A 21,543-nucleotide genomic window follows, 5' to 3' on the forward strand; every position below is an offset into this window, starting at 1 on the left:
CGTGGCACACAGCTAACCCACAGCGCCTCACGCAAAGCCTTTTTATAATAAAGTCCTGGCTGTCTCGTGCACTTCACTATTCGCATCCTTTCCACACCATCCTAAAGCTGAACAACCCTAACTCTAACCCTCCCGAGTTGGGGGCCGTCTGTCCTGGAGAGAGCAGGAGGAGGAGCTACTGGCCTAGAGATGTCGCCTTTGTGCCCAGCGCCGACGCGCCGCTCAGTCATACTCTATGCGGTCGCCCACGCCCCCGCGGGCGTGCGCTCAGGGAACGCACGGGGTCCGCTTTCTGCGACCTGCGCCCGGACAGCGTCCACCGTCCCGCATGCCTCAGCCTGACGGTGAGGAACGTGCCATTTTACCAAAGAGGTTCTGACACATCCCAGCCGCCAGCCGCCAGCAGGAAGGCGTCAGGACTGGAGCTCGGCAACAGGACAGCAGAACAGGGACACTGGAGCTGGAGTCCACCCCCTCTCCGAGAACCACCCATCAGAGCACACACAGGCACCACCTGCCCAGTCAGAGCCTCCATCGTGACGGCTCCTCAGTCCGTCAGACCCACGGCTGGAGGAGGGGAGGGGGTGGCCGACCTGCCACATGCGCAGTCTGCTCAGAGGCACAGCGGTGGCTGGCTGCGGAGCAACAAGGCAGGAGCCATTCCCTGTAAGGGCCCTGCTGACATCTGGAAGGCCAGGTGCATGGAGGCCTTGGCCCCCGAGACAGGCTCGGCCTCTCACGACAGCATTCAAGGCCTGCGGCACAAACTCAGAGAACAGCCTGGAAGGAGCTGGTGTCCAATCTAGGCTCTGCACTCGGGTTTGTGAGCCCGGGTTTCTCATCTGCCGTGCGGATGGTGCTCGCCCTCCTCTCTGCTGGGTGCTGGGATGTGTCACACTAGACCCACCTTCTTCCCACGTTACTGCTTCCGCAAGTGGCATTCTAGCACTGCCTTTTTTTCTCAAGGACCTAGAGAGCAATGCTGGCCCGTTCCGCCTACCCAGAGCCCCAAGCCTGGACAGTCACCAACGACAGCTCCACTCCACATCACAGGCTTGGCCGGTGCCCCGTCATTCGAGGCAGAAACTAGTATTTCCTGTCTTGAACTCAATGACAACCACTTAAAGAATCTTTCTAAAGGAGCTAGAGTGTGGGTCTGCTGTTTCGGTGGCTGGCTTGGGATGGGGTGGGGCAAAGAAAACCCAAAGATACAATCCAGAACTTCCAATTCTGCAGGGTCCGGCTCTTCACGTATTCGTCAAACATGTCTGTCATGTGATCAAACTGGCGCCGGGTGACAGGGACTCCCGTGGCAGGGAGCAGCTGCTGGCAGGAGCTGAAAGGACAGGAAGAGTCACAGGAAGCTTGGTGCAGCCGGTGCAAATTCAGACCCCAGGGGGCCGAACGGGCGGGAGGAGGACACGAAGCCAAAGGGCTGCCACGGAGAGGTGTCCATCAGCACTGAGGCCACAGAGAGTCCTGCGGCCAGTGTGGCCCACACGTGTGAGGGGACGAGGCACCGCCCGGCCCCCGGGCGCCCCGCCTCACATGATGGTGGCGTTGAGCTCCTCGATCTCCTCCCGCAGCCGCCGCGCCTCCTCCTGCATCTGGCTGCGCTCCTGCTGCAGCTTGGTGATGTGCTCCATGGTCTTCTGCAGCGTCACAGCGTGGCTGGTCTGCGGGCGGTGGCCGGTCAGAGTGGCGCCCCGCATGCCCCGCACGTCCACCCGGCAATGCGCAGGAAGTGCTTGGCCGTCTGTCGGCTCCCGACCCCCGTGCCCCCGGCCGCTCACCAGCTTGGAGTTATTAGAGATCAAACTGTTCAGCGTGTCAAAGCTCATCTTGATGTTGAAGCGTCTCTTCTGCTCGGCTGAAATGTGCTTCATCTGCCGGTTCTGTTGGGGAACTGGGCGGTCACTGCGCCGTGCGGTGTGCTGCGGGGCCGTCTTCTCTCGTCCCCCACCCCGCCACCTGCTGCTGACAGCTGCGGGCCGGCTAGAGAACTGGCTAGAGAACTATGCACAAGGAGGGCCAGCAAGAAGCTGAAGGGCGAGGCACTGAGACTACCGCCAAAGAACCAGGGATCGACTGCTGCTGTGGCACCCCCCAGCCGCCCACAACCCTCGGGTCTCCTCTCCAGTGACTCCAGTCAGGGGTGCAGCTGTCTCAAAGGTTCCCCGATACTCTCCTCCCTGTTTCCGTATCCTTCCTAGTGAATCCAGACCCGAGACAGACATTTGGTACCTTTAGAGAAGCCACGTGTTTGGGGTCTGCAGTGTATTTCCCTGAGCTGCTGTTCTGGGGAGACTGAGGGCTGGGGCTCTGCTCTGAAGTGCACGGTGAGGCCTGTCCTGAGTTCGGGCCGTCTCGACCTGCGAAGAACAGACCATTTGGGGACAGGGCTGGAGAGGTGGGCTCAGCAAAGCTGCGCCAGCCGCAGCCCTCACCCCCAGACCCCCAGCAAGTCCCAAGACTCAGAAACCCATCAAGAACCTCCCACAGAGGCCCCAGAGCAAAAACCAGAGAAATTCTTGCCAACGTCCTAAGGGGGGTGCGTCAGGCCCGGGTGAGGCCTGGCGAGGGCTGGCCGGACATGGAGTGGAATGTGGCCCAGGCTCTGCCAGTCACAGGTCCTGGGGGATGTGGGAGAGTTTTGAGAGGTCTGACGCCTAATGGCCTCCTACAAAGCCACCCGGCGGGACCGGGACTCTCCGCGGTGCGAGAGGCTCTGGTGCTCACCTCCTGTGGTAAGAACACAAGCACCTGTCCTGCTCTGGTTCGTTTAAACTGTACAGGTACATTTCCTTATGCTTTGTTCAACCTCACCTACCCCCAAACTTTTTAACTAAAAAAACACAAACTCTTTTACCCACGGAGGACATGATGGAGAGACCAGTAACCCTTGCAGGTAGTGCTTGTCACCAGGATCTCTTGGATGTGTCCCGTGGATCCCCTGGGCCTCTTCTACCTCCCTGTACACGATGCCTCAGATTGGTCCTTCTCTACTGGATCATTCTCCCCAGACGCCCTCTCCAGCTCCCGGCACAGCTCTCTGTGTTCTGGGCCTCAGTGGACAAGGTGACGCTGACCCAAGCCCTTCCTCATGTGACCTTAGGGGCCTGAATCAACACTAGTCTGCGTCTTCATCTTTCCAGACTGAAGGTCCTTATTCTTCAAAACCTGTCCTCAGATAGGTCCCTCTGTCTGAGCCCTGTAAGCGGCGAGCGCCCTCCTCAGTCCACCTGGGGCAGAGGACGGCTGTTGGCAGAGCTCCGGGAGCAGCCACGCCCGCCCTGCCCGCCCTGCTTCCAACAGGAAGACACTTCTGGTTCACCTCCCTAAGGAGCTAGGTCCTGGTTCCACCCCCACTGCTCTGGGCAAATCATTTATCCCTAACCTCTCAGCAAGATCAAGGTCAGTGCCACCCTGTCTCCCCAGTGAAAGGCCAGAGTGTGGAAACGGGCTGACAGATGCGCAGTGCTTGGATGGGGGGGTGAGCAGGCTGGCACGGAGACAAGGCTGCTGGCTCCTGCGGCTACAGCAACCCCACTAATGCTTTCTGGAAACTCTCGGCAAGGACTTTTCTGGATCAGACGGGCAGCTCAGAGCCAGGCCTCTCCGAAGGGTGTGACGAGCGGTGTTTCCGAGTTCGCTAGCGGTCTACACTGCGGTACCCCAACTACTTCTCTGCTACTGTGGTGGATCCTGCCCCACGCTGAGCACTGCCCTAGCCTGGGCCACTGGAAGGCTTATGAGGCCTCACTGCACGGCCTATGAGCCTGGGCTCAGGCCCGGGCCACCCCACGGCGGCCTCCCCAGTGCGGCAGAGGGCCTGCTCATCTTGTCCACAAAGTCTCGACTGCTCCAACCAGAGTGAACACTCACTGGCGCCCGCAGCAGGGACCTGGGGACCGCTCCCGTGCATCGGGACCTGCTCGCCCTTCACCAGGGAGTCTTGCCCTGCACTTGGAGAGAAGAGCCGGGACACGGGGGCGGGCTGGCTGCTTGCGGCATGGCCGAGGTCTGTCATCAGGATGCCGCTGTGGAACTCCGAGACTCCAGGAGCCTGGGGAGACACAGGCGAGAGCAGTCACCCCGACCACAGTCATGTCAGGGAAGGCAGCCCAAGGGTGGGACCGCGCTGGAGTTACGACATGGAAGTCTGTCCAGGGCGCCTTACCCCGGTGATGGCGGCGGGCGTGATGACCATACTGGACTGGGACACGGTGGAAGCCAACATCCCTTCTCTCTTCAGAGGGCCTGTCATGATCACTGCTTGTGGTTGTCCGGAAAAGGCAGCTACCACAACAAGAAGAAAGGGGGGGGGGCCAAGCTGGGGGGCCCGCTCCTGACACCGGTGCTGAACCCCCAGCAGAAACACGACCTTTTGGCTGCCACTGAGACAGCTTTCCTCACCATGGGGCATGGGGGGACAGAAGCACTAGGGCACCTCACATTTCTTTGTAACCTCTCCTTGGAGGAAACAGATTACCCAGGAAATAGAGGACCAGGGCCATGTGTTTTCAGACTGGGTTGAAACTCTTGTTAAGAGAGACCAGATTACACATGTAGCATTTCATAAGTTTTTTTCACACAATGTACGTCATGACTACAAGCCTTGGGGACAGGGGACTATCTTGGGGGAGGGGCCACACTCCAGCTTCCCTCCCCGACTCACCTGGGGTGATGCAAGCATTCTTCAGTACCAAGGACACAGGCTCTGGTTTGGGAGCAGGCACTATTTTGGGGGGCTGCTTGGGCCTCCCTCCAGTAAAGGATACAGGTTTGGGGTGCACAAAAGTTAAACGGAGCTGGGGAGGCCCGACGGCTGGTGGCCGGGTGACGGGAGACAGTGCCAGTCCACAGGGGGATGCTGAGGGGGTCGGACGGTGGGTGGTGATGACGAGGCCCTGGCTCTGGCTGAAGGTGGTGGCAGAGGCATCGTGCGTGAGGGTGGCGGAGGCTGTGTGCGTGATGACGACGGGGGCCTTGCTGACTCCAGCAAACTTCTGTGGCTGCACGAAGGCGGGTGGAGTTGGGGGGCTCAGGGCAGTGGCGGGAGGAGGGGCTAACGGCACAGCAGGGGAAGCGGGCGCCGGGGCGGGACTGGGAGAGAGCATGGGCACGCTGAACACGGGGAGAAAGGGCTGCGGGACGCTCAGGGGCGCTGCAGAGGGGCTGAAGTCTGCAGGCTGCATAAAGGGGTCTCCAGGCCGGGAAGCACGTTCACAGGCTGGCCTATCTGTGGGGTCCAGGGCGGGGGCTGCGGGGGGCGCAATGAGGCTGTCAGGGAGGCTCACGGTGGGGAGAGAGGTGGTTGGCAGGTCGCTCTCCTGAGAAGGGAAGAGAAGGAAGTGAGGGACAGATGCCGGGGTCGCACACTCGCCCTCGCTTTCTAGTGCTACACCCCACACAATGCGACGGTGCCCACCGGGCACCGGGGGTGAACCCTGGACAGAAGGGACAGAGGCGATCCTCCCCTCCTGTGACTGCTCCTCAGGGGAGAGGGACCTGTGTCCCCCCAGGCGTTGGTGGGATCTGGTTTCCATTAGGAACTACACGATAACACAGGGCTCAGACAAAGCGACAGTCTGCACACAGCTGGCTCCCGGCCTGGCAATATCTTGTTTCTGGAGCCCAGCAGGGGTCCCCCGAAAGTCCCTGCCATCTTCTGTTACGGAGCAGAGGCGGCCTGGATCACAGCTGTTCATGGGTTCCCTCAGGAAAGTTTTATGTATCAACTTCTAGAGAGGTCACCTCTTCCTAAGAGGGGACGCTATAAGGAATCAATTGTTCAGATCTCAGTCTCTATAGAAATTCTTCCCAGAGCCAGGTGGAAGAAGATGAGCACCATTCAGAGGGCCCTGTCTGACTTGGCTCTGAAGCCCCAGCACCTGGTAACCAACTTGTGTTGACTGCTGAATAAAAAGTAAAACGAATACACAGAGAACTCCTTTTCATCAGTGACCCAGGGTTTTGTCCGCTGTCTCAACCACTCAGAGCAGAGCTCACTGCGCAGGTTACCTGGAGCCCTGGGCAGGAGAATCACCCGGCCAGTCTCCCGCCTCATGGACATCCAGAATGCTTTTGGCTAGACTAATTTTCTGTGTTCGACACTGAATCGAGAAACCCCTGGCACTTTGCTCACAACTGCGTGGTTACGTGATTACCTTGCCCTGGCTGCTGAGGTCTGATGACCAGCTCTGTGCCCCTCCCCCAGCTCCCTCTACCTGAGCAGGTGGGCTGTTGGGATCTGGTGTGGGCACTGAGGGAGGCGCAGACAGCATGGAGCCAAAAATGGACCGGCTGGAAGAGAACAGGTCTGAAAGACAACATTGAGGGCTTCTGAGCTCACGGGCCCATCACTTCCTTGAATTAACATGCAAACGAGTCAGGCAATGAACCCCACCTGACCCAGAGGAATGCCAGGCCTGAGGGCATCTCCCCGCTCCCCGAGATGACTCTGCAGAAAGAGGCCCTCTGATGGGAGCCACACATGCTGGCAACTAGCGTGGGCTCAGTACTCCCAGGCCTGGCATTCCCCCTGCTCATACAACGGTGGGAGCTCAAGGACCAGCGCTAACTGCAGGAAACTGCGGGGAGGCGGCTGTGTCGTCAGCGCCCTCTGCTGCCTAGAGGGAGAACGGCTTACAGTGGCAGCCAAGCCGGATGCTCTGAGGCAGCGAGAATACCAATTTCCTTGAGAGAGAACAACGTCCCAGAGAGACTTCCCAGACCTTGTCGCTACGACCAAACAAGAAAGTAGTTCTGGAAAGATTCCAAGTCCTCCCCCGTCCCCTTTCCCATCTGAAAGCTCCCTCTGTGAAAAGGAAACGTCTGCTTTGTCCAGGGCAGAGGCGACGCGGGCAGCCATGCGCTCTGCTCCATGTCCTCACCCTGGAAAGGCTCAAACGTGTCCATGAAGTCCAGGTTGGGCTGCAAGGGAATCAGTCCCGGCTGAATCATGTCTGCGTTCCCCAAGTGTGCTGTAAGAGCCAGAAAGGGGACAGGGCGGTCACTCTGCCTTCTCAAAGCTGTAGCTACGCATGAAAGACCTGAAATGGATCTTCCGGGCCCTGCTCATGTTCTAGATTCTTCCAAAGAGAAATGCAGGCAGCTGGCTGGGATTTCTACCTTCTTGTAGGTTCATGGCCATTCTCCGCCCTCAGAAGGCAAGAAAGAATGTGAGTTTTTGCAAGAAGGGTAAATTGAGTATCGGGAACGAATACTCCCAGGAAGCCGTGAGCCGTCATGCAGAGATCACAGCCCCTTCTCTCGTTCTGATTTTTAGTCTGTAGGCTCTTCCCTGACGGGTTAACTGGACGACAGAATGCCGCCAAGTAAGAGCTCATGCCCAGGGCTGCTGCTGATTTTTTTTTCTTAGAGTCAAAGGCCCTGTCACTTGGCTAGGCACACATCCTCTGCTAAGGGGACAATCAGAAACGTAAAACTGACCCACACCGACTCCTGCTGTTACCTCGCAGTGGGACATGGGCCTGGCAGCTGTCCAGGCAGGCTCAATTTGCGGTCCCCACCCACTCAATGCATGTGGCCCTCGGATGTCAGTGAAGTCGGCCAATCCTTCCCCTTACTGCTTGCCCTACACAAGTGACGTGTAGCAGCTCAGAGATGGCCCTGAGGCGAAGCCTGCTCCAGGTAAGGCCCAGGTAAGGCCTTGCAGGGAAGGAAACCCGCTGGGCATTCGAAGCGGAGGGCCTGGGGGTGGGTTACCTATTTCCCGAGGGTTGGGCCAGGCCACCGGCTGGTGTGAGGAGAGTGTGGAGAAGAGAGTGTCGCTGAACTCGGACATGAGCATGTCTGTGCCCAGCAGCGGGTCCTCCTCCATGGGGACTGGGGTCTTCCATCCATCCCCATGTCTGTGCCAGTAGAGCATGTCATCGTCCTACCACCAACAGAGGGGGAAGGAAAAATCGAAGGGGCGACAGTGGGCCCAGAGTTCCCAACCACGTCACGCTTGGGGCGCATGTCCCCTCATGCGAGAGCGGCAGGGGCTGCTGCAGAGATGAGGCGCGTGGTGGAGAGGGCGGGAGACGCCCCCTCCAGCCCCCGCCAGCAGAGAGAACTGTCTAGTCCTCGGCCCTTCACGTGCCTCGTGTCAGAGGGGGTAGCCCCTCCTCTGGCCACAGGGACAGTCCGTGTCCCCACCACCTTCTGCTGCCAGGCCACCCAGTCATAGCTATTTCTTGTCCAAGGGGGGGTTGCCATGAGGGTCCTCACAGACCCGAGCTCGCTCACCTGGGCCAGGATGGAGAGGTCCTCATCCTTATGCTGCTGTAACTGGAGGAAAGGGGAGGCAAGGCGGTCGCCCAGGGCCCCGGGAGGGGGCGAGGCCCTCGGCCCCTCCTCCCTAACAGCGCGTGAACCCCAGAAGCATCAAGGCCTCTTCTCCCTAGGAGGCGGGCGGGGAGAGGGATCTTGCTCCCTGCTGTCCCCAGGCTGATGCCGCACACAGAGGAGATTCCCAACCGGTGTTTGTGGGACAAAAGGCCCCGTTCGTAGCTGGAGGAGCCGACGGCAGATGACACGACTGATGCGGGCCCATCCCCAGGCGGCTGTGAGCGCACGGTCTCAGGGCCAGTGTTCCGCCCGCGGGGCCAGGTCCCCTCCCTCCTCCACGGACATGCTCTTTTTGGAGCTCAGACAGATACCCTTTTCTTGAAGTAGGTTCTCCACTTGTGATACTCCCGGATCACGAACTCGATGCGGCTTTTCCAGTACTTGCCTTCGGTGGTGATGGCCTGTGAGAGAGATGAGGTCAGAATGGAAAGACGGCGTCTCGTTTGATTAGCAGGAGCGTCTGACGCTGGGCCGCCAGTCAGTCGCGGGCACTGCAGCTCAGAGGACCCTAGCCCGCGCCTATGACGTCATTCGCAAACATGCCCCCTCTCCTGTGCTACAAGGGGCCTCGAGCGGATGATGTACTTTCACCTCGTGACCTGCACTAATGGGGGGCGAGGTGGGGGGTGCTGGCAGCACGGGTCCTGAGGGTCTGGACTGGACGGGGTCGGACAGAAAGCATGGGCAGTGAGGTCGAGAGTCCTCTGTCCTGGGGCTGAGGAGCCCTGCGGAGACTTGGGGTGTTACCCGGATGCCGTCCCCAGCAGCGCTACGGCATTGTCAACAGATCAAACCAACGGTCGATCACAGAAGTTCCAGGTGGAAAGTGACTTCCAAGAGCATCTAGTGACAGGGAAGTCACAACTGCCTCTGAGAGCCCACCTCACTTTCAGAGCCTTATCATATCAAAGCCGTACATAATTTCACCTAAAAATACCTCCTGTTTGTCTCTGACAGTGAAGAATCTTCACCATGATTAATATTATTACCAGACCTGAGAAAACTATACTCCTTACGATGTCTCCTACCAGATCACGTCCAACTGCTCAAAACTGTCTTTCATTAGGTTACTTTCCAACCTCCCACCCGCCTTCATAAAAGCCGTGTTTGGACCAGATTAAAACAATGCGGAGAGCGAAAGGGAAGAAAGCCTCTCCGCTCCTCCCGGGCCGGCCTCGCCTCCCAGAGGCTCCCACTGAGAAGACGTTTCTGAATAAAGACACCGAACTGCTGCTGCGCAACCGGCTTTGTTTTCATTCACTATTTCTTCGACATCTGTCCAGCCAGTGTATGAAGACCCTGAGGTCATTCTTTAATTGTTAAAGACATCTGCCTTGGAAGGAGCCCCAATCCCACCCTGTTGACTGCAGAGAAATGTCGACGTCACGGGAAAGTAGAGGGCTAAGTCCGGCTGGAGAACCCCTTGTCCTTGGGCTAGCCCACTCTGCCACTCTGAGAGGGAGAGCCTCTGCAGGGCGTCAAGGCCACCTGCTCCCGACATTCCCATCACTTCCCAAGGTCACAACAGCTGACGGGACAGCGCAGCCCCAGCACCCTTCCCTTTGGTCTCCCACTGGGGAAGCCGACCCTCGCTCCCAGCCTGGGGTAAGTCGTTCCCTGAGTGAGGGCGAGTCCCTTTCCCAGCCAGCGTGACCACATGCCAAGTACCTCCGGCCGGCGATGCTCATCTACTTCAACAGAGCCATCCAGCGGAGTGACAAAGTGGCACACAGGATTCTTGCGCTTCTCCAAATCTGGGTGGAGAGAGGGTGAGACCTCGCCACTGCAACGAAGACCCCTGCAGAAGCCCTGCCCCTCTGTCCATGCCCCTCCCCTCAGGGTGGGACCCTACGATCTGTTCTTTCTCCTCCTTCCCTTGGAAAAGGAGATTTCAGAGAAATAAATGCATCCAGGTTAAAGGGAAAGAATCTGTCAATAAAACGTGGGTAACGCAGGGAGTCTGGCTCATCTGGACGAAGGCCGGCCTAACTCGAGGTGGCCCGAGCACGACCATCGCCTGCATAAGTCACTGAGTCCCCACATCCAAGCCAGCTGAGGCAAAACAAGGTCTGGGTCTGCATCTTCTCAGACTTGCTGAAATGGGAACTGTTCCCTGAGCCTTCAGATGTCACCTCTCTGCTACACCCTTCCCGATTCCCCTGAGAAGCACGAACCCCTCTGTCTTTACGGCACTAAGCCCCAGGGTCTATCATAATAGTGGGCGTGGCGTGTTGAGAGCAAGCAGCTAACACGTGCGTCTCCTGCAGACCACAGGCAGCTTCACGACGCAGACCACTTGGTTGGCTCCCTGTGTCTGACGGCCAAGAAGTGTTTGGCTCGTCACTAGGACCTGGCCTGGTTTCCCTGTCTCTGTGGCTGCCCGAGAGAGGCTTCTCTTTGAGGCACATGTTCTGAGAGCAGGCGCTGGGGTCCAAGGTGCAAAGAACTGCAGGTGGAAGAACCTGGGGGGCCACCCCCCACGCAAGGCTTCGGGGTCCCCGCAGCCTCCTGCCCCGGCTCGCGGGAGGCCCCGGCTCGCGCCGCACTTACACTGCATGTACCACGCCCGCCAGATGGCGTTGTTGAGCCGGATCTTGTCCCTCCACTGGAGCTTCAGGCCCTTGAAATTCTTCCACTTCGGAGACACTAACTTCCCACTGAAAGGCAAGAGCAAGAGGGGAAACTCAGGGGTCCCTCTGAAAATGAAGCGAAGCCAAAAAGTGACACCCAATCGTTCCAGGTCCCCAAATTCTGGATGAACCCATTACAAGCCACAGGATTTCTTCAAAGTGACGTGGAGCAGGAGGGGTTGGGGTGGGCGTGGTGGTGGCGATGGTGTCAGGGCATGGAGGGAATGGGTCTGGCCACGGGTTAACTGTCAGAGCGGATCAGGGGACATAGGGTTCACTGTCCTACTCCGTCTACTTCTGCATGTCTAAACTTTTCCGTAATTACAAGTTTAAAAAAAATCTGTTGATTTTGCAATATATGTGAGTATCGAATCACATTGTACACTTTAAACTTACATAATGTTATATGTCATTTATACCTCAATGAAGCTGAGGAAAAAAAAGAAGAAAGAAATCTGTCGACCGCTGAGTGAAAGCCAAGTTCGTTTTACCTGGTCTCAGTCCACCCCCTCTGCCACCAGTCCTGAGGCTCTGACCGTCCCGGCACCCAGATGTCCCGCTGGCCTTAGAACCTGCCGGCGGGGGGCCTCTCCTGTCTCCAGGCCTCCGCACACGCAGTCCTCACTCCCCGTGGAGCTCCCTGTGCCCCTGGCCACCTGCTCGTCCTTCAAAACGCTGCTCAAACGCCATCTCCTCCCAGCCGGCACCGGGCTCCCAAGGACGCTGCCAATTCCTTCCGGTTCCCTGAGCACTGTTCAAACCCCGAAGGCAGCACTCGCCCACAGCCCACGTAACAGCGCCTGTACCCACACCGTCCTCCACTAGACTGCAGCTCCGTGAGGAAGGACCCTTTCGTGTCACCCGCCGTAAGCACCTAGCACAGAACTTGGCACAAAGCAGGGGTTTATGTAATAATTCTTTGTTAATGAGCTAAAGAGCCCTTGCGAAGCAAGCTAACAGCAGGCAAAGAACACGCCCTGGTGGCACAGCCTTCTCAGACAGTTCAGTTTTCTAAGGGCTCTGCCAGGAGCCACATCTGTGCAGCTGGCAGAGGGTTTCCCTTTTTCAGATGGCTCAAGATAGGCAGGTCACTATTTTTGGTCCGGGTCCTCCTGACCACAGGGCACAGCCCTGCCCCTTCTCCGAACCCACTCAGAAAGCTCACGTGACGAGCAGAGATGTGCCAACAGTCACAACAGCTGAGGTCTTCAATGACAGCGCCTGAACAATAACCTTACCTGAACCTGAAAAGCTGGGTTACAAAGCACAAGGCCTGGCTGTGTACCTGACAAAACCTCATGGCTCCCCCGACCTGAGCCAGCACCGAGCCAGGCTGGGAACCACGACACACTGGCCAGAGGCTGTGATCCCCACAGCGAAAATGTCAGAGCGCATCGTCTTAGAATCTAAGGGACACGCAGCAGCAATCTCGGCTCAGACGGTCAGGGGCTTCGAACCAGTCACATGCCTTCTTCTTCCTGTCTCTCTCACCCAGGTACTTCCACCCCCCGGTCCACAGCCGGCAGCCAGGCGTTTCAGAGCCTCTGCTGCGTAACTGAGTCCTGACTGGGAGCTTTACGGTCGCAACTTTTCTGGCACCTGTTTCTTGGGCGAGAATAATAACACTGCCTCCAGAGTGTGTTAATAAGGATTAAATGAGGGCACACACGACACACAGAATGGTGAACCCTGAAGCAAAATATAAACGTAAGATATTAATAACCACCTCCATCATCTAGATTTATTACCAAAAGGCCCGATTTTTAACACCTCCTGACTTGAAAAAGCCCTCTCTTTTGTGTGTGTTGTAACAAGGCTCTTCCTCCTCTATAGGAGGAAAAAGGTGACACCCAGGTACCACTCTCAATTCCAAACACAGACCTAGGCAAAGGTCCAACCTGAACTTCACGCCGCTGAAGAACCATCTGCCTCTCATTTACTCCTTTGATGAGCTCACGCTTAGCACGTGTGCTAAGAACTAAGGACAGGGACAGATGCGACAGATGAGGCCCCCTGCCCTTGTGGAGCATCCAGGTCGCTGAGGCACAAGTCCTGTCTACGTGCTGAGTTGCAAAGAGGAGCAGAGGGCCATGGGAGCACACGGTCAGCATAAGTGGCCAGTCTGAGCAGTCAGGAGTGGCTTTCTGGAGGAAATGACATCCAAGCTAAGGCCTAGAGGATAAGGAACCTTTAGCTGAACCAAGGGCAGGGAGGCAACGTCCCTTCTGGCCTGTGACGGCCCTGAGGTGAGCAAGGACACACACGCTGGTCAAGGTGGCGGGAAACACCCAGTGTGGCTGGAGCCCGGAGGGTGGGAGACAGGCGGGGTGCTTCTAGACCAGGCTGGGGAGCAGATACCTACCAGAGTATGGCAGGTCCCATAGTTTGGCAAAACCAACCCTCTTTCCCTCCTCAGCAAGGTCTTTCTGCAACCTGACATGTAGCCGGCAGGTGGTTCCAGGAAAAAAACAAAACAGAAAACAGTCCCTACCTCTTTATTTCCTTAAGGGGGAACCCTGTCTCCCCCAAATTTTCTATAAGAGTCAGTTTCCTCACATTAAAGCCCAGATTCAAAGGCCACTTCTCTGTCATGTATGCAGAGATGGCTGCGGAGGACAACAGCAGAAGGGCTATAAAGGGACACTGAGGGCTCCTGGGAACAGAGCCACCGTTGGTGCCTCGCAATGTTCGGAGAGAGCTAACCACTGGGCTTAAAAACAAACCAACCTCACCCCTGCTTTGTTACTGAAGACGAAGTGGGGAGATGCGAGCACACGAGCATCTTCTCGGAGAAGTCGGATTAGGCATACAGCTTCAATTATGCACAACGAAGCAGGTACAAAGATACAGAGAGAGATCGAACCCCATATGCTAGAAACCAAACGGACAGGGAACATTTTGGGGTTCTCGTCATCTTCCTCCTCGCTCGCTGAAATGTTCCACTTTTCCTTGATGTTTATGTCGACAGAGGCTGGCGGATGGGGAGGCCTGTCCTAGTCCAGGGCTACCTGGAACAGCCTGGGAAGGCAGTCTGGGGTTCAGTTATAAGCCACTTCCTCAGCTTGATCAACATTAAAGGTAATATTTTAGCCGGAATCTGCTGACTCTTTTTTATCGTGGTAAAATGCATATAACACAAAATTTACCATTTTAAAACGTACAATTCAGTGGCATTAAGCACATTCGCAATGCTTTGTGACCACCACTGCTACCTAGTTTTAGAACTTTTTTCATCACCCCAAAAGGAAACCCTATCCCATTACCTGCTTCCCCAGGCCCTGGCAACCAGGAGTATACTTACTGTCTGTCACTTACGAATTTGTTTCTTCTGGACATTTCATATAAACAGAATGACAAAACATGTGGCTTTTGTGTCTGGTTTCTTTCACTTAGCACAACATTTTCAGGGTTCGTCTGTGTCAGAGCAAGAGGCAGTACCTCATTCCTCTTTAGGGCCTCATCATACTGTGCTGGATGGGCAGGGCGCATCGTTTACTCTTTCATCCACTGATAAACACCAGAGCCATTTCGCCTTGCGGTTACAGTGCACGGTGCTGCTGCGAAGCGACTCATTGCATCCCCAGTCAGGCCAGAACTCCGGCAGGGGAGACAGGTCCAATCACTAAGCTGGCTCCGGGGCCATAACGGTGGGCAAAACCCACGGCGAATTTTGTGGGAGGGCAGGTGGATGGCGGCCCACTAACATTTCACGCGCGTCTCTGTGACTCACAACTCCACGCTGGGAGTCGATCCCACGGGCCGGCCTGCACACGGGCTCAGACACAGCGGAAGGCACCCAACTGCAGGGCTGTTTGCGGCAGCAAAAGGCTGGAAATGACCTAGATGTTCATCAGAGGGGAACCGTTTAAACTTGCAGGAGACCCGCACAGGGGGGCATGAGGGGCAACCCAACAACACACGCTTCCACGTGCCGACACACAGCCAAGATCTGCAGGATGCGTCAAGTGGGAAAACAAGGTGCACATACACATACAGTGTGGCCACCATCGGTACTTTTAACAGGGAGATACACACACAGACACACAGGCAGGGCGGACGGGAGGGGCAGGAAGACAGCCGGTCGGTCTCAGGAAAGGTACACAAGAGACAGGTAACAGTGAAACGGTGACTTCCTTTCCGAGAGCTGAATTAAGAGATTCGGTTGGAGGCTTAGTTTTCACCATTTACTGTTTTATGTTATTTTTTTACTTTTTTATTTTTTTAGGTGAGGCAATCCTTGCTTGACCTCACAGATTTCAAGGACCTTGTCAGCTTACAATCTTTTATTTTTTAAAATTTTTTATGCCTACAGCACCTGGTCTTCCTAGGTGGTCTCCCATCCAAGTACTAACCAGGCCCGACCCTGCTTAGCCTCCGAGATCAGACGGGATTGGGCTTGTTCAGGGTGGCACGGTCGTAGACTGTTTTACGTTATTTAAATGTAACATACGCATGTATTATTCTTTTTTTTTTTTTTAATAAACAAAGGAAAAAGACCAGATATAGTCCCAGCCTTTTATAGGGCTTCTAGTTAATTGGAGAAGACAATGAATCACATGAACAGATGTAAAATTTGTGCAAGTCAATTTTGTGCACCGGATCCAAACGTGAGGATAATGGCTACTAAGTGGTTTCTCTAATGAGTGAGTGGATGGATAACTCAGGCTGGTCTCATCCAGGACTCTGATGCTTTTTCTTCAAAGGAGCGGTCTCTAGGATCTGGGCCTGGTTCCACAGGCTGTTAGGAGCCAAAACTAACAGGCTCCAGACGGACAAAGGTTCATTGTGGAGCCAAGACACGGGGCGCAGCCACAGGAGAGGGGGGCAGAGGGCACCGCCTGGAGCCGTGGGCCCTGCCTTGGGCCGCGGCCCAGCGGAGGCTCCTTCCTCCCAGAGGAGGCCTGGGAGGTCTTCAGGCCCTGCTCCAATGGCCAGGCCAGGCGTGGGTCCTCCTCCTGCGCCCAAAGTTCGTCCTCCTCGTGGGTCACTTGGTGGCTTTTTTTTATTCAAAGACGAGTCCTGTCGGAGAGGCAGGCTCTGGGGGTGATGGCAGCAAGGCAGGAACGCGGGCTCCTGAAGTCCTCGTCTCAGGCCTGTCCTACTGACGAGGTGAGCGAGCGCCTGTGGCGTGTGTGTGATGTGTACGTGGTGTGTGTGGTGTGTATGTGGGTGTGATGTGTATGGTGTTTGTGTGTGGGTGTGAGAGAGCACACCTGCCTGTGTGGGTTTGCTGGTGTGTCTAGGTGTCCATCTGCCCACGTGTGTGAGCAGGTTCGTATTTGTCTGTTTTACGTGAAAAGCAGGGTGTAACTGTTTTCATGACCATCAAAAATCAGAGCAACCGACAGAGCTGCAGCCGGGCAAAACTGGACTAGCTGCAGTGGTCACTTCCCCTTCACCCTGCTGCGGACGCTGGTGACCTGTGTCCTTGCCGGGAGCATTCCCTCCTGTGCTCTGGCCTTCCACCTGGGGACGGACACTGCCATGCTTATACTGTTTCCAAGCAAAGGAGGAAATACAGTGGTTTCCATTTCTGGGCAAGTGACACAAGCTGTCCAAGCCCCACCTTTGGTGAAATGATGACAGAGTCCACCTGACAAGGGAGCCGGAGGATTATAAGTAGGTGTGAAAGGACCAGGCGTGGCAGAGCGAGTGCCAATTAAAGCCGGGGCATGTTCCTGAGTTTCAGTTGATTCTCGGGCACATTCCTGAGTTTTGAAGCCTGGAGTTTCCTGTCAGGTTCTAGCCATAACTGGACTTTCAGGCAGGAGCAGGGGCGCTGGGCTGGGCACCATTAAAGTCATAGTCACACATTTATTTATGAGTAACTTTGACTCCAGAGCCTAAGGTACTCCTGACTCCTCAGGACTGGGGACAGGACAAGACTTATAAGAGGAATGGGTGGTGCGTCACTTCCATTTATTAATATTTGCTAAGACATTTTAATAATTTGTTAATAAATTTTAACACTTAAAAAAATGTGTGTATTAGCCATTGTGCCTCCTTTATAAACTCTGCCCTTTATCTTTTTCAAAATATTTTGATTTACAGGAAGTCGCAAAAAGCAGTGCAGAGCCCTGTTACCCTTCCCGGCTTCCCTGTGGGGCATCTCCTGTGGCTGCCGCGCAACCTCAGAACCAGGAAATGGGCTTTGGGGCACTACTGCTAACGAGACTACAGAGCTTATTCCATTTTCACCATCCGTTGAAATGTTAGTCGTTTTTTTCTTGCTATTTTATGTGGGTAATTCTGAAATACTAAGGCTATTAAGTGATGTTTATGCAAATGTTTCCCCTAAGTTTTTGAGTTTAACTTCTTTTTATTATAGAACGTCTTTGAATAAGTAGGTTATATATTTGTGTAGTCCTATCAACTGGTCTTTCTTTATGATTTCTTTTATTGCTTCCCTGCCTGCCCAACCACCCCATCCAGAGATATACTTTTCATTCTAAACTCTTTTATAGCTTTTTGTCTTATCGATTTTTAAATAGATCACATACCCACACTGAAAGAAAAGTCAAACAATACAGAATAGTACAAAGAACAAAAGCAAAGTCACTGCAATTCCACCACCTAGAAATAACCGACATTAAATTTTGATGATAATATTGGGTAGGGAAGAAATAACCTTAACCAAAGAGAAGTCTGGCCTTTGCCCTCAGCTCCTGGGAGGTGACCTCCAGGCCCGTGGAATATCCTGCGTCTTTGTTCGCTTGGGGGTTTGGACCACAGGACAGCCTTGTGATGTGATTTGCCATGGGGGCTTGAAGGCTTTGGGCCACAAGGTATCAGGTCCGATCTCCAGAGGGTCTCCAGGAGACTAAAAGCCAGCCACAGGGCAGCCACACAGGGCAGCTGTGTTCCAGCCGTAAAAGCCCTGGTGCCACACACTCAGATGAGCTCCCTGGTCGGCAATACCCTGTGCACAGTGTCACACATCGTGGCCGGAAGGAGGTAATGCCATCCAGGAAGGACAACCAGAGCACTGCCACGGTCCCCTCTTGGACTCTGCCCCATGCATCTGATTCAGTTTGAATCTTCCCCGTAATAAGCTGTCACTGTGACTCATGTACCAGCTTTCAGTGAGTCTTGAGTCCTGTCAGACAACTACTGATGCTGAGGATGGTTTTGAGGCGCCCCCCAACTTGCAATAGGTGTTACAAGTGAGGGCGGCCTCGTAGCCTATTCTAACCTTGTAGTTGGCCCCCAAGTCCTTGCAATATATATTTATCTAATCATATATATTCATATAAATATGTGAATAAACAATATTTAAATATGTGGGATTATAATTTTGTTTAACCCAGTTTGCACTTTCAGGTCACAGACATCTTATGCCAATAAACATAGTTTTATATTTTATTAGCTATAAAATATTCTACTGTATATATTTATCCAATCTACTTAACTATTTCTCCATAAACACTTGTTCATATTAATGGACACAAGCTGTTTCTATTTTTCATTATTATAAACAATGCTATGGTGAACATCCTGCTTACATTTTTGTGCAATTACACAACCACTTCTGTGAGATAAATTCTTAGCAATTGGAAAGCTAAATCAGAGGGTATGCGTACATTTATAAGTTTGTTATAGCCAAAGAATTTTTCAAAGTTCACACTAAGTAACAGTGAATACTGCCTATTTCCCCAAACCACTACTCGTATTAGGTATTAATGATGTTTGCTAACCTGACAAGCAAAAATTTAGTTCACTGACTTTTTGGTTCCCACTTATTAGTATCTTTTCATGTGTATTAGCCATTGGATTTTTGTTGTTGTTAACTGTCTGCATATCTTCTGCTTGTTTTCTACTGTTTGAGAACTCTTAATTTGGTGGGAATGTCTGTAGCGCACATGACAGAGTTGATATGCCTGTCTTGACTATTTATCTTTTCCTTGGCTACTTATGGTTTGTTATGGTTTGGTTTTTGCTCTACTTAACTCTTCAATATATGGTAGGTTTTTTGTTGTTATTTTTAGTAGAATTTTTTCATTCACATAGTCAAAATTTTAAAGTCCTTTCTTTTACTTCTTTTTGTGTCTTACTTAAAAAGTCTTTTTCCATGCCAAGATTGTGAAAACACTCGTCTACATTTTCTTCTAGTTTATTTACTGCCTCACTTTTACATAGATCTTCCATATTTTCATAGCTTCACTTTCTACATTCGACTCTTGACTCCATCTGGTGTAATGAATGATACTGGGATCCCACTTTACCCGATGGTTCCTATCTACTTACTAAATAACCCACCTTTCCTGACAGACTAAAATTCAGTCTTCATCATACACCACGTTCCCATATATATAATTGGCACCACTTCTGAAAACCCTACTTATTTCGGTGTTTTGTGTATATGTTTTTAATGGTTTCCCTTTTTACATTTAATTCTGATTTATCTAGGGGGAAAATCAATTTAGTTCTTCACACAGCTCACCAAAATAAATTCTAACCAGCTAGCTGATTGGCTCATCTTCTCCCACTAATTTTTGACACTTCCATGAACATATATTACAATAGGGTCTGTTCTAGGGCCTCATGTAGCACTGATTCATGTCCAAACCTGTGCTAGTGTTACACTGACTTAATAATTATAAATTGTGATATACTTTATTATCTAGGTAAGATCAGTCCCATCATTTTTTAAAACAGATTTGAGAATTCTTGCCTATTTAATCTTCCATGTGAACTTGACAATCGTGTTGTCAAATCTCAAGAGTAAACTATTTTCATATTTTGATTAGGGCTGCACTTATAAATAATGTGGGCAGCACGGCCCAGACCAACTGGGTCATGCCCATCCTAGGCCAGAGTGTGTTTTTCCACTTATTGAAGCTACTTACCTTACTTAGAGAACTCTGAAGCTATCTAGTATTCTATAAGTTTCTTCATACATGTCCTTCACATTTCTAATAATACTTTTATTTACATTTAAAAATAACGTAAAAAGAAAATATAGAAAAAGAAACCAGCAAGACCAACAAAATCACATAGTTACACGCCCAAACACAGGCACTAGCCACATTTTATTATACTCAGCGCAGCCCCACCCAGCTGATATCCTAACCGCCACCCTCACCTGGTCCAAGCAGCTAAGCCACAGATACAAGCGAGAGGTTTCTACCTACCATATTTAGTGCCAGGAACAAACAACCCGCAAAGAATACAGCCTTTCCCTAGCACTTTCATTCACTGACGGGAAAAGGTAATTAGTAGGTTCAAATATTCACTAAGGTTAAGATTTTTTATGTAAAGAATAAAAAATCCACCCCAGTGCAAACACCCGGTTTAAAGAGGAAATAAACTAACAAAGGTCACAGGCCAGAATACATATGTGGAGCAGGGACGACAGAAACCAGCTACCAGAGATGTAATGGAAATAGAGCATGTTTGCAAATGTTTCTGAGTTCCTATGAAGATTGGCAAGAAATAAGTTTGTTATTACCACCATTATTAGTCATTTTCAAGGCACTGCCAGCTACATAACCTACTTAAAAGGCAGAGAAATCTGAAGCTGTCTGATGCATTTCAAAGGATAAGGTTAACACTCTCCAGGTAGCCAAGACCTATAAATAGGCTTTAAAAGCATTGGCTCCTGTTCTAAAAGTCAACTTTGACTATTAAGGAAAACCCATGGAATCTGTTCGCTACTGAGTCTGAAACTCCGACCTTGACTTTGACGATAACTAGGATCACAGTGACAATATGGTAAGTTATCTAAAGTCAGTATGGGTGCATCTATCAAATTCTAACCTTTCTGGGGCCAGGAGCTGGAGCTAGTAGTGAATTCTGTGCAGCACTTATGACAATGCCCTATGTAAAATGGTGCTTAACAAAGGGAATGGGTTGACGATAAGGTTGCATGTGGGCCACACGCAGCATGAACATTGTGGCCAGATTAATCTGGCTGAAATACCACTTTCTTCATACACTATCCTGATTTGGCCACTCAATTCTTTTATTAAGCACTGTTCTTGATGCTAAAAATAGAGCAGCAAACAAAACCAAGTCTCTAGCCTCATGGAGCTTATACTCTGCAGGGAAAGACAGGTAAACAACCACATATGTGCTATCACGAGTACTCAGCGGTATGGAGCAAAAGCCGGGTGGAGAGGGCACTGGGAGGTGCTATTTATATAGGGTGATCTGCGAAGGTGACGTGTGAGCAGACAGGAGTGAGGGGTGGGGAGCGCTGACACGGATGGATCCCGGCTTCTGCCTCAGCAAGCCGACCAAACTGCTCTTGCCCAGGACACTCACTGATAACAGCCGCACTGTCAAATCCAAAAGTCACTTTCAGATCACATCCCAACAGAGGTCCCTGCAACATCTGACGCCTCTCCCTGGTCCCCATGCCTCAGCCCCCTCCTGGCCTTCTGGTCTCGCTCCCGGCCGTCTGGCCAGGCCGTCTGGCCACTCCGGCTGCTCCTGCTGGGTCTCTCCTCAACCAGCTTTCCCCCCACCGTCCTGCAGCCTCTAACTCTGGTGTCTTCGGGGCTGGTCCTCGGCTCTTCGTGCTCCCCTCCCTGCTTCTGCTCCCTTCCATGCGTGT

General features: G+C 53.0%; 1 protein-coding gene and 1 pseudogene across 1 annotated transcript in view; both read right to left on the reverse strand.

Moving 5' to 3' along the window:
• The window catches only part of MLXIP (MLX interacting protein), a 22,277-nt gene extending 9,989 nt beyond the window's left edge, over positions 1-12,288 (reverse strand). The window contains exons 1-15 of the mRNA XM_023528148.1: positions 12,227-12,288; positions 10,909-11,054; positions 10,027-10,112; positions 8,670-8,759; positions 8,257-8,298; positions 7,732-7,903; positions 6,897-6,986; positions 6,231-6,322; positions 4,679-5,333; positions 4,181-4,299; positions 3,886-4,066; positions 2,245-2,372; positions 1,794-1,895; positions 1,549-1,676; positions 1,145-1,336 (exon numbers count right to left, since the gene is read on the reverse strand). Of these exons, the coding sequence (XP_023383916.1) occupies positions 1,145-1,336; positions 1,549-1,676; positions 1,794-1,895; positions 2,245-2,372; positions 3,886-4,066; positions 4,181-4,299; positions 4,679-5,333; positions 6,231-6,322; positions 6,897-6,986; positions 7,732-7,903; positions 8,257-8,298; positions 8,670-8,759; positions 10,027-10,112; positions 10,909-11,054; positions 12,227-12,288 (2,285 nt within the window). The remainder of the gene's footprint in view (positions 1-1,144; positions 1,337-1,548; positions 1,677-1,793; positions 1,896-2,244; positions 2,373-3,885; positions 4,067-4,180; positions 4,300-4,678; positions 5,334-6,230; positions 6,323-6,896; positions 6,987-7,731; positions 7,904-8,256; positions 8,299-8,669; positions 8,760-10,026; positions 10,113-10,908; positions 11,055-12,226) is intronic.
• Positions 12,289-15,291: 3,003 nt separating this feature from the next.
• Positions 15,292-15,410, reverse strand: LOC111737116 (annotated as a pseudogene).
• Between the last annotated feature and the right edge of the window lie 6,133 nt (positions 15,411-21,543).

This window comes from Pteropus vampyrus, unplaced genomic scaffold (assembly GCF_000151845.1).
Source record: "Pteropus vampyrus isolate Shadow unplaced genomic scaffold, Pvam_2.0 Scaffold23, whole genome shotgun sequence".
Classification (NCBI taxonomy): domain Eukaryota; kingdom Metazoa; phylum Chordata; class Mammalia; order Chiroptera; family Pteropodidae; genus Pteropus; species Pteropus vampyrus.